At 39.7% G+C, this 19,275-nt stretch overlaps 1 protein-coding gene across 1 annotated transcript in view; it reads right to left on the reverse strand.

Annotated features, from left to right (window-relative positions):
- The window catches only part of LOC131465137 (uncharacterized), a 79,688-nt gene extending 66,575 nt beyond the window's left edge, over positions 1 to 13,113 (reverse strand). The window contains exons 1-2 of the mRNA XM_058637503.1: positions 12,811 to 13,113; positions 3,350 to 3,471 (exon numbers count right to left, since the gene is read on the reverse strand). Of these exons, the coding sequence (XP_058493486.1) occupies positions 3,350 to 3,471; positions 12,811 to 12,868 (180 nt within the window). The 5' untranslated portion in view covers positions 12,869 to 13,113. The remainder of the gene's footprint in view (positions 1 to 3,349; positions 3,472 to 12,810) is intronic.
- Between the last annotated feature and the right edge of the window lie 6,162 nt (positions 13,114 to 19,275).

Raw genomic sequence — 19,275 nt, forward strand, 5'->3', positions numbered from 1 at the left:
GTCACCTTTCTACTTTGGGTTCATCTGCGTGGAACAGATAACGCGGATCATTATTGTGTCATGTTGACTCAAAAGTCTTCATGACTACAGTTGTTTGATTTAAATTGAATTTGTTTGAACAATGTTTTACTTACTTTCTGCTTTGTTTTTTTTTTATTTCCCATTAGTTGTACAATTATGGTTTTATTTCAATTCATTTAACTTCCCATGTTGATTATATTCTGTCACTGTCACTATGTTTTCATGCACAATTAAGTCGAGCTACGATTGTAGATTAACTGCACCGTTTAATTGGACTTCTGTCCTTGTCTCCGTGTACAAGAACTCGCTGGGAATCGATTTATGGAACAAAGTGTGTCCACTAGGTGGCGACGTGCTCCTTTTAGGCATTTTTCCGGCTGACGGACTAAAATAAGCTGGCAGCTCGTTGGTAAAAGTATCATTCTGTGTCTTTCTACCATCCATTAACTGAACAATATTTAATTATTTAAGCTAACAGAGCATACATCCAGTCTCCTCATTAGTCCAAAAATGCACCGATGTGGATTATACCATGTTATGCTCACTGTTGTCTTCTTCCTCTGTGTACCAGCTTCTTCAATTATTTCCCAGTGAAAGCCCAGGGGGGTGGGAACAGTGGAACATGTACCAGTTTGGAGTCCAGGTGAATGTTTACATGCAAGAGCAATTTTACTCCCACCCACATTATCTGTGTGTGTGTGTGTTAATCCAGCTTTAAAAAAACAATTCTATTTAGTATCATCAGTCATTCTAACATGTCTGACTGATATGATAATTGTACAGTGTGAGACAAACGACGCGGTGTAATCCTGACCATATACTGAATTAAAAAAGCAGTGGAAATGAAGTGTAGCGGCTGTTTTGTGCTCACTGTTTAGTGACGACATCTGTGTTGCACTGTTGTTGTCTCTGAAATTAAATAACGACTTGGAATTTGCCCGTTCCTCTTTGTTCAAGCTGCTTTTAAGAGTGGTATCCTCCCCCTCCCTCCCTCCCTCCCTCCCTGTCTCTCTCGCTCTCTCACTGGCAAGTCAAAATCATTATTGGATTACATTTTCTGGCTTCATAAAATGCGGTTAAGAGGCACTTTAGACATATGTGCATGACCTGCTTTCCAGAGATGGCTATCAGAGGAAAAGTGACAGGTCAATTGCTGATTTCTGTTCCGTAAAAGGGAGCGGGGCTCCCCTCCCGAGCACTCTGAAAGGTCACACTCCCTCTCTCTCCCTCTCTCTGTCTGCGTCTCGCAGTTGTGTTTGAGTTGAAAGCGAGACTCAACGTGTGTGTGTGTGTGTGTGTGTGCGTGTGCACATTTCCCTGCTCCCTGAGCCTCAGCATGTGTGTGTGTGTGTGTGTGTCTGTATATAATTGTATAGTGGGAAGACACACACTTAATGGAAGTGGCTCTTCACTCTGACAGCTGGGTGGTGCAGATGAAAGGTCTGATGTAGCATGTTGTGCAGCACTTGTGGAACGTCTCACCGACACGTGTTTCAACAGCAGACGCACTTTTATCTTTGATTATAATGTACGATGATTGCATGCCACCACATACGGAGCAGACGCCTGTGTGTTCTGATACAGAATTAGATCTACATGGGATTATTTGGGGCTGCGGCTCGTGTGGAAGAAAAGCACAAGTGCAGGTGCTGTACTGTTAAAAAAATGCATTAGTGACACAGATTAAAAGGGATTTCAGTTTATATGCTCTTTGGCGCCAGAGTCCAAACGAGTCTTGCACAATTTAGTGTTATCACTGTCATGAAGCTGCCTGAGATTTAAAAGATAATAGTCCAAAATGGCTGCAGCAGATTCTGAGATATCATCACTTTCAGAGAACGGATCAAGATTCAAAATGTGTGTAAAGGCTCTGATTCGTCCAGGTCATAAAACTGGACTTGCAAAGTTGTAGAGGCTTCCCCAATTCTGATCAAGATTTAAATATTTGAACCTAAAATCTCAATAATGCAACCTGTTTGGTAAATGTCAATGTTTTGAAGAAGACTTGCCGCTCAGGCTTTTCTATTATTACATTTTAAGGAGTTTCTGAACATTTATTTGAAGCCACAAATGACATTTTACGACGGTTTTCTCTGGGCTAAGGAGAATTTCCCATGACGGGTAAACTGATTAGGAGAAGGATAATATACAATTTTATTCTTCGTCATATATAAAACTTGACATGATGTGAAAAACTCCATAGAGGAAATTACTCAGAGGTTGTTGATTTCCTCCATCAGTAAGTTAAAATGTTATTTTCTGACTTCTTACTGTAATGAAGCATACCATGATATACAGTTGCAGTATTTCGGCTCTCTGACACTCTACACCATTTCTGCTTATACTGTTTGTTACATGCAACAGATGCAGGATAAAATCATCACCTTTGCAGTTGTTGCATAATTTATGTAGGACTGCAGCTTCTGAAAAGTAATGCTGAAAAGAAAAAGGTACATTCAAGCAAAGCCTTTTAAATAAAAAAAACAAGTGAACCAAAGTATAATATGATTAAAAACAACAGTGTATAGTGCAACATTTTGAACGTGCAAACCTGCAGATATTAATACAATATGTTGTCTGCCCTTGAGGTCTTGCACAGAGTGCTATTTAGGTGTTAAAATGTGCACTCTAATATTTATTTCCACATCAACTCTTCAGCCTCTTCAGCTACTTTTCTTTTTTTTCTGCTTTTGCATTTTTTTTCTGTGAATTTTTTTTTTGGCATACTTAGATAATTATATATTCTTTTCTGTTCTGGCAGCAACAGTAGCTGCCGCTGCTAGGGAATAATGGTGGGAGAGTAAATAGCATGAAGAGCAATAAGCACCATGACAGAGACACACACCACCTACAGAAATGTACATTTCATTACCTGAGAGCTCTGACTACTCTACAGCAGAGAGTGCTGCATCAGTACAACTGCTGGTTCAAGCAGTGCTCCAGATGTTAATGGGTTATTTTGCAGTGGGTGACAGGTGTCAGGTGCATGATGGCTTCCTGGATTCCTGCCAGTCCATTATCAGGCACTTCTCACCATTTCAGCCTCTGTGTTTCAGCCGTATAACAATGACGCATTATCATTGTTAGCAACCCTCATTAAAACTAATTGGTATTGCTACTTGAAAGGTAGCTCATTACCTTGAGGCTAACAGCAACGTTTTGTCTCAATAAGGAATGCTCACATGGCAAACACATTTATTCACCGCTGTTCGAAAATCCAGCAATTTATGCCTTTCACATTCTGACAAAATGGAGGGTGAGCGAAAAAAAAGAAGCCAAACTGGAATTTAAAAATATGGAGGATTCCTGCGTGGAAAGTTGCTCTTACCGTCTGGATCCATGTGGACAGACACGTGTGATGGGCGAGTAAGTTTTTGCAGTCACAGAAATTCCTCAGTGGGTCAGAGGCATGAAGTTCAACATCTCGGCATATGAAGCACTCTGGGGTCTCTGAACAAGACAAACAAGATGATGTGAATATAATAATAAAGGTTAATGATTTATATTTCATATTTGTTGCTTGTGAGGACACTTTACAGGACTTTGTCTATCTTTATAATGTGAGTGGATACACTGTATCTATGATGCACCTGCTGGACTGGACTGAAGTCAGAATTGGTGTTTTTGTGGTGGTAGAATCCTAATTCGGGGTATGGGAGGTTGCACTAATACAGAGATATCTTGTTTGTTCAATAAACCCCTCAATGTTACACACTGGACCTTTAAGCACAGCCACATGGCAGATCCCTGACATTTCTGCAAGAATACCAGTCAAATAAATGGTGATGAGGAAAAAGTCGCAATAGTGATGAAAATGTCCCGACAATTTAATGACAATTATCTATAATAAATTTGATGAGAACAAATAACTGTGATCAAATATTGTAATAATCGTGACACCCCTAGATTTGACACTGACAATTAGAATTAAAGTGACTATACCTCAGCCAACCAGCACAACCATCTCACTCAAGGATGTGTGGGTTTAAAACATATCCCAGAATGCAGTGGGGTGTCCTCTTATGCTAATATGACAATTAGAATTTCCCCTGATACCTCTATATTCCCTGATGAAAGAATAAAAGATGTTGTTCTGCAACAAAAAACAAAAATGTAGTTTTTAAATTGCTGATGACATCAAAACTTAAAAATGGCCGCTTTAAACTCCAGTGAGTGGAGCAGTAAAATCGTAGAAAACCTCCGCTGCTCATGTCGTCCTCGCCGTAGGGTTCAGCTGCGCCTCAATTCTTTCAAGCTCCTTTGTGCTGCAAACACTGACTGTGATTCATCAGCAAACTTCATCAACATCTCCGTCAGTGATGAGGAGCTTTGACGCCGAACGTCGGACAGTGTAGCCGGGAGCCATGAAAACATGGAGGGTTGAGCAGCGCGGGCAGCTGTCATGTGCACGCAGGATAAAGTGCTGCCTCAGAAGCGTCCGTCTCTTAAGGGGCTTCTGCTGAGCTGATTGCTTCAGGTGAAAAATCGCTCTTCAGTCGAAACACCTTTTAATCAGTGGTTTAAATGTAACCCATCAGAATGTGTGTAAGCAGATTTTATCACTGACCAGGCACTTACCTCTGCGCACATTCACATCTCACAGTAAAGCTGCAAAACTGTGAAAACACTGCAACTTTTCTCTTTTAAATAAAATCAGGCCTTTTTAGAGAAATCCCAGTTAGGACTTTACTTTCGCTCTTAAGGGAGAGTCAATAAAGTACTAGTGACAGTCCCAAGGAAAGGCATCCAACGCACTGTGATGTGGAAAAATATGTTGCTTCTCCTTCTGTGTTTGGTCTAATTTGACCAATTTTTTCAAATGTCCTAAAGTACAAATCTGGTCTTTGCCTCAGGACCTCATGATATCCTCCACACCAACAATCTCAACAAATACAATTGCCGATCACCACCTTCATCGACTTGAGAGAATGATGTTCCCAGACAAAGATAACCACTACTGAAAATGTGTGGCTCTGAACACAGGTGTCAAACATGCGGCCTGCGGGCCACGTGTGGGCCCCCAATCGATTACATGTGGCCCACCAGGTTATATCACAGCAGCCAGTGAGGTGAATAAATACTAAACGTGTTTGTTAGCGGAATGTTCACAATAGTAACAATAAAAGATGTGGTCATAATTGTCAAATATTTAACATTAAATTAAATATAAGCTTGTTTATTATTTAAATCAGTTTTTTCGATTTATTTTGCATCATAAATAGGTTTTTCTATTTATTCCATATAAATGCTTTGACTTTGAAAGTCTGTGAAATCTTAATGATGATGATGGAGTATTGTGTTATAATCTTAAAATCATATTGTCCATCCTCTTCTGAACAGGTTTTTTTTTTCACTTTTTCCTCTAGACCCACTTCCTCTTGACTCCTCCCCCTCATATTTCACTGCTCCCCACTCTCCCTCACTCAGCTCCCAGCCCACTTCTTGGCATTTTTTTGAAATTGGGCCATGTTAGCCTCAGAAGAGTGTTAGATCCCCCTGAAGACAGGATCCATTTACAGAGTGCCTTGACTGCCTTTCTGTGTCTGGAATGAGTCTCCTTTAGGATTGAATGATAATGATGATGGTGAATTTATCCATGATGAAGCCCAGGTTTCTGCTGATATGTTGCGCTCTGATGCAGCACTCTCCTTTGTTTGTCTCATTTCCAGATAAACGCCTGGTGTCACTTGTTTTTACCACCACATTTCTGACACCAGTGGAAGTGGAAATCACTCTGCTGAGACTCTCTCCAAAATGCTAGTGTCAAACTTCATCTGTTTGCTTGCTTTTTGTCTGTTTTGACTAACAGGAAATCAGATTTAGTTGGTTTTCACTCATTGTCAAAATAACTGTGTGTGTGTGTGTGTGTGTGTGGAGGAGTTTGAGGAGAAAATAATGAAGCCACACAGACACATACCTATAGACTGTGACAGCCGAAGCTAACAGGCTCTCTGCACGTTTCAGCAGCCCAGACCAAGAATATTTCCAAAGTTGCTGCAACGACAGGTTCACCAATTATACCCACGAGTCATTTCTAACATTTCACTCCTCCAAATCGGTGCTGCTTTTTACGGTCATTATGGCAAGCCCCCGAGGCACTTGTGGGGATAAATAACGGATTCACTGCTGCTGCTTCTGCTTCTGCCGCTGTGAAAATAACTCGAGAACAACATTACAACAGAGATGTAAACATGAGCGGCGTCAATCGACAAGTCTACGTGATCTGTGACTTACATAATTAACTGTCAGCAGCGTCAGTGTGTTTCACATGAAGGCGAATGTTCGACTAACGGGCTGAAGTCGCCCTCTGTGCACGCTTTAACAGTAAACAAAACTTCCTGTGAGCAGCAGCGGCGGCGGCGGCAGCAGCAGCGGCGGCAGCTCCAGGCTGTGTTGTTTCCACAAATCTCTGATGATGTACTGAAACAAAGTTTGTCAGTTGGAGGCGACACTGATCTGTCGCTATCACAGAGGAAAACACCTACAGCAGCTCCATCAAGCAGCTCTGTTTATACTGCTCCACTGCAGTCTGAAAATGATGGAGCATCCTAAGTCCCCCAAAGTGTTATATTTTTATCTTGTGCACACAAGATAATTTTCTTGTGCACACGCACATATATGTGTGTGTCTGTTCACATCCTCACAGCCACAAATTCCACTTCCATAAATGTTGCAACTGCAATAAAAACTGAAATCTGATGAATGACTTTTAAACAAAGACTTTTGTGTTTGTTTTCACTGACAAACCTACTTGAACGACTAAAACAGCAGACTTATTATTATTTTCAATGTTTATTTATTTTGCACTATAAAGAAAATGTATGTGATGCAACATGAGTCTGCAAAATGTTGTCTGCATTTCCCTCCAGAAGAGCCCAACTGCAGACCAACCTCTGCAGTTGGGTGCAGGGAAAATCAGTTATTGGTTATCAGTTATCCCAACAACTCCTGATATATCGGTATATCAGGTATCGGCAAAAAGTCAAATGTTGTGAATCCTTAAATAGTATTTGTAACACACTCAAAAAAGTTGGAACTCTTTGTGTGACTGAAAAAGTGACACAATAAAGGTTATTATAGTAAACACAACTATAATTGAAAAAAACATTTTCGTTAACTGAAATAAAAATTAAAACTAGAGTTGAAACAAAAATAAATAACCAAAACTGAATTAAGTTTCTGTCTCTGTACATTTATTTCATGCATAATCATTTTGGGTTCATATGATGTGTATTTATTTTTTTGAAAGGTTTTATTTTCATTCATAATAAAATGTGTTCAATTTGTTTTTGTTTACAATGTGGGACATAAGGCTCCATTATGTTTTAACTTACACACTAACTATATTATGCACATTTCTTGTAGGCTGTTATATTTGATTCAGGGATGGTTGTTCATTTGTCCTAACACATTTTTAAAATGGCATATTTTGTTGGGTTTCTATGAAACAATACTTATTAAGACCTTTCGTAGCATAGGTATATATATTTGGTTTCTATTGGGATTTTGCTCAGAAACACCATGGCCTCTTCAGAAGGACAATAGCCACCACTTCTCATGCACGACTGACAACAGTGTGGCTTCATGGACATAAACTGGCTACAGTCCAGATCTGTCTCCTATGATGAAAAGAAGAATCAGACGATCACCACGGACACCTCAGCTCTTGTTTAGAGCAAGAATGGACAAACGTTCTACCTGTAAAGCTGCAACAATTAGTATCTACCGTTCCCAAAGCTTTAAAAAGTGTAATAAAAGATAAGTTGATGTGACCCTGTGTTAAACTTTCCTCTGTTCCAACTTTTTCTGAGTGTGTTGCAGGCATATGTTTCTAAATGTGCTTATGTTTAACAAAGAGAAATTAAGTGTGTCAGTGAAAACACTGAATACAAAATATTTCCTTTGACCCTCCGTCTGTTAAATTAAAGCAAATTAACAAATTAGAGATTTTAGTTTTTTATTATGTTTTCAGAAAGAGAAATGTGGTGTTTTTTTTTGTACCACAAAATGGAGAAAATTCAGCTAATTAAATTGTATTTTCACATCAAAATGTCACATTAGGACATTATTGCTTTTCTATCTCTGAGACACAGGGTTGTCGAAATTAAATAGATTTAAAGAATAATAACTTTGTGGAACTTTAGAAAATGACTTGCACTTTCATTTCCATAGCTGAATAACAGGGAAGAAACTGATGAAATAAAGATCTTCTGTTGTGACAACAGAAGAGGTCGAGCTGAGAGATGCTTATTTGATCGGTCTAAAAAACGCTCTGCAGTCCTTTACAACGAGGGAAATGCCAGATTGGGATAATTTAATTGTCTGCTGCATTGCTAACGACCTCATTAACAAAAGAATGATGGGAAATCAGCATGGTCTGGGCGAGGAACCGCCTGTGTGACAACCATCTGGCTACGACGGGAGGGTGGGCTGCGTGGGGGTTGGGAGAGCGGTGAGCCAACACCACGCGTGGCCGACTGTCAGGCGCAAGGCGAGAGCACCTCGAGATGGAAGAGGGGATTACAGTGTTGTGATGAGTTCACCTTGGGATTTTCCACTCGTAACATGGTCCAAGTCACTAAATGAGATTATAGACATGACGAGGAGTGAAAGTTAGAACACGTCATCGTGAACCTGAGCAGCAGAACACATGTTCCACTTCTTACTTCCAAACATTCCTTTCCTTCTCTTACTTAAAGTATACTGATATGAGAGGAGGGCAAACATGTCAGAAGGGTCTGGAATCCATGTCTGAAAAAACACGGGACATGTACCAGCTCTGGGTAGAGTATTATGTCTCTATATTATCATGAGTATGTTTATGTAAATGTATTTTTGCTTCATAAAAGTAGTAATGTAATGAAATGTAATTTATTTAAGACAGGGACAATGCACAGTAAAACATTAATCTTGTACAACAAGAGAATATGTTGTGCCAGGTTTTAGCAAATTGCTATTTTCCACCTGTAGTCCCTGGGCAGGTTGATGGAATAGTACATTATAAAACATTATAATAACAACAACAAATAAAATTACAGAACATGGACTTGGAAGCAGATTCGACATAACCACTAAGATTTAAGGCTAAACTGCCCCCCACCAGGCAATAATCCTTTTTTAAACAGCAGTAGTGAACACACACAAAGCCAGGCACAGGAGCAATGGGCAACACTTACAGTATCTGTGGCCGGGGAGCTATGGGGATTGGGTGCCTTGCTCAAGGGAAACCCAGCCCTTGACCCTTCCGTTAACAAGCCCAATTCCTTTCCTCTTGACCATGGGCTGTCCATGTGTACTTTATATGCCCATGTACTGTATGTACTTTACATGTTTGTGGCCCAACAGGCAAACCATCCACCATTTTTACATTTTGAAGCGGAAGGTTACTAACGAGGAAGATCAACATCCCTCGGGCCACTGTACTTGGCAAAGGGAGGGGGGGCAGAATCCATTATTTGTTACAATCTGCAGTCTCACCATTAGACGTCACTAATTCTAACCTAATAGACCCTAAAAGTGACAGAAATAACATATTTTAGTCTGATAAAAAAACACACTTTGTGTAGCAGACGCCATCATACTCTGTCACGCAATGTGATTGGTAGTCACCGCGTACATTTTATCTTCAGCTGTCACAACAAACTACCTTCTCCCCGTCGAGCTCACATCCATATTTGCACTGCCATTATCCTCTCAGGAAAAAGTAAAGGTAAATTAACAATGTCTCCATCCACTGTTCAATCTTCATCAAATCCATCGATAATCAAGGCGAAGAAAAAGTGTCAGATATATGAAACAAGCCCACATTTCTCAAGCAACAATTATCAAATACGTCACACGATGGAGAATAAATCAGGCGTAAGAGATATTGACTAGTGGTCACCAAGCAACAGACGTCAAGTCTTATTACTGGCGTAGTGTGAATATTTTTTTATTACACTGACATGCACTGTTATAAGTTTGTTAAACTATATATATATATATATATATATATATACATATATATATGTATATATGTATATATACATATATATATATATATATATACAGTTGGTTCTAGCTTGGCTCTACTTGGTTTGGTATCAGGCATGTTGACACAGGGAGAACATGCAAACTCCGTGAAGAAAGGCCCTTGTTCCAACCGGGTCACGGACCTGGGTCTTCTTGCTGCAAAGGCAGGCGCGCTAACCACTACACCAACCGCGTGGCCCTTCATTAGAATCAGTGAACTAAAACATCAGCACTTCCTGCATGACCGGAGAGCAGACGCCGCCTGACACAGTCACTGAACTAAAATACAGTTGAACGGGTTGTGATTAGGCTCACGATCGCCAGCTTTCAGCAGTCGCTAAATACACCAGACTCCTCTGTTAAAAATAAAGATATTAAACTATATAGTTTAACTTCACTTCCCTGTGAAGTTAAACTGATGCTCCGTCTGTTTAGTGTTGCACTTTCTTACAGGCAGGTGGAAACACGAGCGCGGCGGTCGACAGCAGCAGGCGCAGAGATGATCTGACTTCAGTCTCAAGAATATCTGAAGCAACATCAATCAAGAATGACATCATCATCGTGACATCACCATCGTGACATCGCACTGGAAATCTCCCTCCTGAGCCGTGGCAGATATTAAACAGGCTGGAGGGGATTTCCTGAGTAAACTGATGCTGATCAGAGGTCAGAGGTCAGTGTATTGCGTTCAGTTGTATGTTTACTTAAAATATGCTGTTTAATGCATCTTAAATTAAAGTCAAAGACTCTAATGATACGTGACCATTTTGGGATGTGGTGATGTTTGTTTGTAACATCCACAGCAAAAAAAGAAGTACAAATGAAAGCAGACAAGTTCACTTGACAACCTGAAGCCTTGTAGTACTTCCAGTGTCCACTATGCTGCGCTGTGTTGCCATAACAATGTCACAGTATTGACGTGTAAGTGTCCTCACGCAGGGACAGATTGGATTCAAACTAATTAGCCAATTTATTTATCACATTTGCCAAACAAAAGTTCCTCTTCCGTGGCAAAACTCGCCATGTTGCCACGGCAACACCTTCTGATCAGAAACTCTCCAGTTTCACAACACGCCATCATCAATGTGTGAAAGTGCTTTATTACTTCACTTGCTCACATGACTGCAAGCTACTGAGCGGTCAGTATTACTTTTGTCATTCTCATTCTCTTTGTGACGTTTGTCTTTACTTTCGTTTGTGTGAATATTGGCTGCACAGTGGTTTGAGTGAAGTTCTCTTTTGTGTGTATAACACTCAGCAGTGAGGTTATGGCGTAAAGTGCCCAAACGTCCCCATATTTACTGCTTATTTTTACATTTTCTGTAAAGTTCAAGAAGTGAAAAATGAAAATGAAAACAGAAGCCGAGTATTAACATTTGCAGAGAGGCTCATTTTTCTACTTGTTTGCTGTTGCTTCCTTTTAATTTCACATTCACAGACAACGTCATTTGCAGAAGCTTTAAATAAAGTGGTGGGAGTGGCTTGTTTTGTGACAAGAAAACTTTAAACATCAACACTTTAAAAAATCAATGTGAGTCATTACATGTGTCTCAAATGAATTGATTCACGGTATAATCTTACTGTCTCATAAAGAGAGTAACCAGAGTTTAGATGTTGTACTGTTCAACTAACATTGACCGGCCACTTTATTAAGTACACCTGTTGAACGGCCGGTAACACGGTTAAATAATGAGCCAATCACAAGGCAGCATCTCAACACATTTAAACATGAGCTGTTTAAGTTCAAACCGAGCATCAGCATGAGGAAGAAAGGGATTCAAAGAAGAAGAAGTCATTGAAGTGACTCTGAAGCATGTTTGTTTTCAGAAACTGCTGATCTAGCCATTTTTCTTGACACAGAATCACTTCTGGGTTTACAGTGAATGGTGCAAAAAAAGGAAGAAAAAAACCTCCAGTGAGCAGCAATTCTCTGGCAGAAAATGCCTAGTTGATGCCAGAGGTCAGAGTAGAAACAGCCAAAATTGTTAAAAATAACAGTAACTCAAATAAACACTTTACGTTACAACCAAACTATGTGAAAAAGATCATCTCTAAACACACAACACGTCAAACACTGAAGCAGGAGAAGCACAGCAGACCTGCTGCACGAGGACATGACAACATGTCCTTCATTTTGTTTGGATGATTATGAAAAGCATGAGCTGCTAAAGCAGATTTCATTAGAAAGAAAGCAGAATAGTTACTTAAAATGTCCAGAGTGTAATATTTTTGGAGGGTTTATTGGCAGAAATTGAATCTAAAAAAAAGGAGGTTTTTATAAGTGTATAATCACTTTAGAATTAAAATAATATGTTTTTTTGTAACCTTAGAAAAAGCCTCTGATGTGTGTTTTACGTAAAGGGACTTGCTGAGAAGTTTATGGTCTCAAATGGTAGATTCAGGTCTTTTTCTTCAATAGAATATGATGTCAGGTTTGTAAATTATTTCACGGCACATACAGTATGAGTGGACACCATTAGAAACATTTGTACCCATTTAAACTGTGTTTATCCATTGAAAATATGTGTTTTGACCAGTGAGAATGGGCTCACAGTCAACCCTCAGGTCCTCCTCCTCCTCCTCCTCCTCCTCCTCCTCCTCTGTGGTGTCTGTGTGTTTTTAGCTTCAGCAGCTTTTCCCAGGAGAGAGTTTAAAATGTTTGACAGTGAGGCCTCACAGCAGTAACAAGAACTGTGGCTTGTCCACACAAGAAGAAGAAGATCATTAGCACGTACAATGAAGAGCATGCTGCTCGTACATCAACAGAAACAAACTCACCGTTGACAACACTTCTGCACGACTCTGCTGCAGAGAGTGGATGGTAGTCACTGCTCATGTTTTCCTCTTTGTTGTGGCTGAGAGGCAACCTCTCTCTCTCTCTCTCTCTCTGTCTCTCTCTCTGTCTCTCTCTCTCCTCCTGAGTAATTCCAGATTCCAGCAGTTTCCTCCACTTCCTGTTCACATTCCACTGTTTTCTCCTGTCGGGGCTTACGCACACATGTGGGCGACAAATCAACGTGTCAGAGAGTTAAACGTTTGTACTTTGCATTTCCAGAAGCGGCTTCATCAGCCTGCGTCAGCTGATGCCTCTGCACTGTTTCTGTTTTTGAGGAAGTCGTGAGCGCGAGCAGCCAATCACAGCGTCAGGCTGGAGGAGCGTCACAACAGGAAGTCAAATATCATGCGTGGGGCAGAGAGAAAAAAAACTAAAACAAACAAAAACAAACAAAAAGACAAGCTCGGTGCTGGACACATGCACAAAAACTGACAAAGCTTCATCTTCAGCCACATGTGTTTCTATTTACAGTAGAATGAAGGAGAAGCAGCTGATGGGAAAGAAAAAAAGAGTGTCGCAACAATACATCGTGTTTGCTCAAAGCTCAGCGTTGACTAACACTTTTTGGAAATTCCCGCACATTACAGTTGAGTTGTGGCAATTATTGGTGTCTTTATCAGTGGATGTTGTCATCGCTGTCTTCTCTCTTATAAACTGGGCTCAGGCAAATGTGTCAAACATGTCGAAATAAAATGAGATGCAGGAAATCACATAATGAAGAAATCATAATATAAAATGTACAGACTTATCGCACTTATATTGAGAGTATTCATTGCATGACTAACACAGTTTCAAGTATGTTTAAAAAATGTCGCATACTATTTAACGTCATGCATTATGTTTTTCTCCACAGTTAGAGCCATATTTAAAACATGTTTAAATGTTTTCACCAAGGAATGAATCCAAAGAATTTGCCATGATTCATTTTTCCCGCGGTAATAATTCAATATTTTGTGATTTTAACCTTTTAGAACAGACCTGGACACGACACGACACGACCCCCGCGCCACATCCGGCCCTTTGGCCATCGCTGACCGGCACCATGAATGATAATTGGAAATAAGAAAGTAAAATCATGCAGGCTTTTATTTTGAAGCCAGATTTCTGTCTCCATTGTCACACATATTAGCACGCTTGTGCTACACTGTGTTAGCGTACGAGAGATACACAAACTGTAACTGAAGTTTTTCCTAAGCTAACTTACATTTTTCTTTAATAATCATTTATTATTCTTACCAGTTTGTCAAAGCGATACAAAGTTCCACTTTTTAAAAAGTGATAATATTAATATTGAGCAAAATTGAGTCTATTTTCTGTTTCTCATTTGGCTCCTTGGGTTAACTGACGTCTGTACATCCTCAGAATTCCAAACCAAAAGTAACATCATAAGGTTATATAAGAACTTCTACCAGAATGTAAGTTTAAGTGTAACTGTTAGAGCTGAATGATCAAAGGTCAAGGTCAACAAACATTGATACAGACTGTGGCTGTTAGTGTTAATGTCTGAACACATTTTCAGACATTTTATGGACAATGACATGGTTGTTTGCAGCCATAATTCAGTCTGTCCACATTTGACTTTCTCTCCTTTCTTTTCCAGGTCAATAGCTCGGTTGCCATTAACATTTTTCAACAATTTGAACTGAATTGTCAAAGATTTGGTGAGAGAAAATGCACATTTAAGTTGAGTTAAGAGATGAGTGGTAGGCAGGTAAAAGTCCAGGTCACCACAGATTAAAAATAAGACGATGAAACTTAAATAAAGTAAATAAAGAGCGCCAGTAGCTGCTGATACATGGTTATGTTTTGTTACTGTTGTAATGTGTTGTAATGTGTCTGTTACAGCTGACGAGAATCTGTTTCCATCACATTGATTCAATGTAAACGCGCTCATTCAGGTTCACCTTGTATCAATACGTCAACTTTTCCACCTGCTTCAAGCGTAAAAAACTCACTCCGCAACATGTCATGATTCTTCTTTTTCCATGTTTCCATGGAAAATGCACATAAAAGGAGGCGGGTGGAAACACACCTCATCATTGTGTTGCGTTCTTTTAAAACCACACGTCTCACATGTTTCTGTGCGCACACACAGACCCCAAAATAAATCAAAGCACTCAACTCCAAATATATATATTAAAAGAACCTTGTGTGGCGATGGAATAGGTCTACTCCGCCTAATTAAATGGCACATCTCCTACTATTCATGAAGAGCACTTATTAAAACAAGCATTCACATTCAATCCACTAGATGAATGACTGCACACCAAGTGCCATGAAACCCATTAAATTGCTTATTCAGGGGATGGATCGGGTCCAAACACACAATCAAAGGATTTGACTGGGATTATCTCAGATTAGAAACACTCGGGGACAAATGAGGAGATGACAGGAAATCATACATTGAAAGGATAAATTAGCAGGCACATACCAGACCACATTTGTGTTATGGAATAAAGAGCAAAGGTTGGACAGATTGAGTGGTAAAAAAGCGAGGAATGGCTCTTTAGTTTTCAGGCCAGTGATACATGGCCAATGTAAACCACAGTAAAAAGCTTTTTTGATCTCACTCTGAAACTGTCTGCCATGTAAATAACGTCCACAACCGACACAGAAACAAGAGCGAAAACTAATAAATGGACAAAAAGTAACTGCTGAGAGATTTATCTGCTGGTTTATGACCTTGTGATGTGACTAAACAGTATTTTTCTTCACTTAACACGTTCTTTTTTATAGTGTGGCTGTACGAGGTACTGACACATACAGTACTAAGCTGTGGCTGGACTGTGTGTGTGTGTGTGTGTGTGTGTGTGTGTGTGCCCCATCGCCAAGAAGACAGACACGCTCATTTTAGCCACTTAAAATTATCACCTTATAAAATATATTCCTGCTAGACATACAATTTCTTAATACTATGTTTTTGCACCTTATTACACTGACTTTTCTGACTGGAAACTGAAACTCTCTCTGCCACACCAAAGTAGGTATTTTTAGCTCTTTGGGACACGAGCGCTGCTGGTCTACTGCTGCCTTGTTTCCTTAAGTTTTGGTTCTGAACATAAATCGAAACTGAGGATTTCAAATGCTTTAGTCACAAAATGCTTGTTTGAACGTATTGTTAGAGGCAGCTGTGGACGTGTGCTCTGTTGTGAATGAGTACATTTACAAACCTCAGTTTCAGGTTGTCTACCACACCTACACCTACACCATCACCCTCTCATAAAACCTCACCACTATTACATCACTTCTCAAACCACAGTTCACTCTCACGATATAAAGATATTGCTCAAAGAGGAAGAAGAGTTACGAAACCCAGTGAATGCATCACTTTGTGAGCTTTGAATTGACATGATTATGCACTTTCACCATGTCCTGCTGATAAAGGAAATGTTTGTTTTTTTCATAATTAGCCAATATGTTTGCTAATCAACATGAATTGACACTTTTCTTTTTTCTTTCTTTTTCTGGTCAAAATGATTTGCCTCCAAGTACCACCGGAAGAACCTTGTGTACTACTAGTGGTACAAGTACCCCAGTTTGAGAACCAGGGTATTGATCCATTGTGAACCCGTACATTTCCATCCATTCATTTACCCTTTAGCTCATTTTCACAAACAAAGAACAAACCACAGTTAGGCCAGTTACAGTTGAGGGTAAGTGGATCCCAAATACTGTTAATAGCAAGTACAAATACAGTATGACCAGTGGGTAAAGGAGTGAAGGATAATAAATCAATGACAGTTTCAATGGAAACAAGAAGAGCAGAGAACATACAAACACAAGCAGAGATGCAACAGATCAGATTTCAGCTGGTGAATTATTCCAGTCTCTTGGAGCTTCAAACAAACCATCTTTTGCCAATAGATTTTTGCATGCGTGGGACATGGAGGTAATATTGAGCAGAGTTTCCTAGTTAGATGTGAATTGTACAAGATGCTGTTTTAAATAAAGTGGATCGCTGACATGAACGCATTTAAATATAAACTGAAAGCATCTTCTGTCAGTTAGACACGGACTTTTGATGCAGAACTTTCTCCACCGAGCTCAGCCTTCAGTTTCAGAGTCCATTTATAACGACACCACTCGAAACAGCCATCAATTGTTTACCGCTTTATCGTCACTGCTAACGCTCCGCCTCCCTTACCCTCTCCTGGCCATGTGCATTTGGTTTACAGTAAGTGGCGTGTTGGTCGACATCCATTTTGCATGCTTCTGTTTTGTAATTCTCGCCATCCGCCAACGTTTCCTCGTCCTCGCTTCCTCCAACAACACTTTTCTCTGCTTCCTAAACGCCTAAATTAAAGCTATTATGCCTTCATCGTATAGCCGGTACCTGGCTAGGGCGTGTATGTGTAATACCGTGAAGCAATTTGTGTTTCTCGTGAGACCCGAGACTTCACAAGATCTCCTGATTTTGAGGACGGTGGTCTGGTGACCCTGATCTTGCAAGATTGGTTTCCCGCTAACAGACAGTAGGGGGAGCGTGAGGCAGCCCCCAACATCACACTGTGATGACCCCTAGAGAGGGAGGAGCCAAAACAAGACACATTTATTTAAAATGTTTCCCACATTTTAAGCATCTTTTAGTTTTGAGCCAAAAACAAAAATTATTTTCAAACTACATAACTTTTACAGGTTTTTTTTTTTATAAAATAATAAATCTAAACATTATCTCATCAAACTCTCATATACATGAGCTTCTTGGGGAAAAATATTGATTGCAATATAGCTCTGCCTTGGGCAATTCTTTTTATAAGAAAAAAGTGCAGCCCTGCAGAATTTCAATCAACGAACCGTCTTTAACCAAACATGAGAATTGAGAGCTTCAGTTTAGAATGTTTAAGAGCCTCTTTTCTGTACGGCAGACATTTTCATCCTAATTTGAATATTTTAAAGCAAAGTAAAGCAGCGCTAGTGCTGATAAAACACTTTTCAAGAGGATAAATAATGTAGGCAGTGGCTCATGTTAGCATGTTCTTCTTTGCATATTTTAAACCCGATGAGGACAAATGTTCTTTGGCATTAAACCCGGGATTTCACGTCTTGTCACACAGCAATGAAATATGTTATTTCTGAAGGCTTCGCGTGACCCTTGAACTCGACATGATCTTCTGTCATAACACTCACTACCTGCAGTGTGTGTTCAGAGTTGAAAAGCTTTGTTCATGTCTGGTCTTTCATCTGTTTCATCGTCTTAAATGATGAATGATGTGACTTTTGTGTGAGTGTGTATGTGTGTGTGTGTGTGTGTGTGTGTGTAAGTCTTATTTCAGTCTCTCCACTGTCAAGTTCATAAGTTCATGGACAATCTCTTAAACTCTGGCTATCTATGTGAATATTGAATATATAAGTAATATAATATAAGTATGACGAGAATCTAAAGACTGAAGAATGATGATGCAGGTACATATATATTATATATGAATACATATATATACTCACATATAACTGGTCAATTGATTCCTTAATTGTTATTTCCCCAAAAGAGTCTGTATTTGTATAGAGCTTTTCCAGTCTTGATGACCCCTCCACTCACTCACTCACTCACATTCACTCTCACTCATCTTTCATATCTATTTACACGCTGCTGGCACAGCCGCCAGGAGCAGCTGGGAATCAAACCCACAATTTTCAAGCTGAAAGACGCCTCCCTCTACCACTGAGCTACCATCGCACCGAAAAACCACCAAAACAATACTTCACTCCCACTCTGTGAGGTAGAGTAACAACAAACCTCTAAAGTTAATAAATGCACGCAACGATTTTCATCTTTTTTTTGTTTGTTTTCATTTTCTGCATTCTTTGCAGAAAAGGGGAAATAAAAATGGAAATAAAAGCTCTTTTTCTTTTTGCCTGACTCTGAGCTCCAAGTGCTCTACTTTTTACTGTCTGTCTTTTAAAAGAGTTGTTTTCGTTTGTATTGTATTTGTAATTGACATAGAGGTTGAGACTTGTGAAAACAAGGAAAAGTGCGCTCTTAAGAGTCTGTCAACAAGTTTTACTAAGATCTACTCGGATCCCCTGCACTGTATCACGACTGTACGCGATCCTTGTCATGAAGATCCTTACTTGGATGTGGGGATAAAGCAGCGTGTCAAGAAATGATCCAGAACCACGTCCTCTACTTAGGGTCAATTGTCATTAAAGCAGGATTTTTACCATTTAATTTGACAACTCCGGAGTCATTGTGATGGTTAAATTGCTTGTTGTTAGCGTAAAATCAGCCATGTAAGATCAAGGCCGCCGAACAATCCGAATCTGGAGGACTTGTGAAGTCTCAGGTCTCGCAGGAAAGGGGAAGGGAGGGGGAATAGTGAGGATAAAGCAGTAAACAATCGATTTATTTAGCTATGCTTGAACTTTTAAAGGTAACATTAGTGATTAAAATTTCCGATATAGATCTTAAA

This window comes from Solea solea, chromosome 9 (assembly GCF_958295425.1).
Source record: "Solea solea chromosome 9, fSolSol10.1, whole genome shotgun sequence".
In the NCBI taxonomy this organism is placed as follows: Eukaryota; Metazoa; Chordata; class Actinopteri; order Pleuronectiformes; family Soleidae; genus Solea; species Solea solea.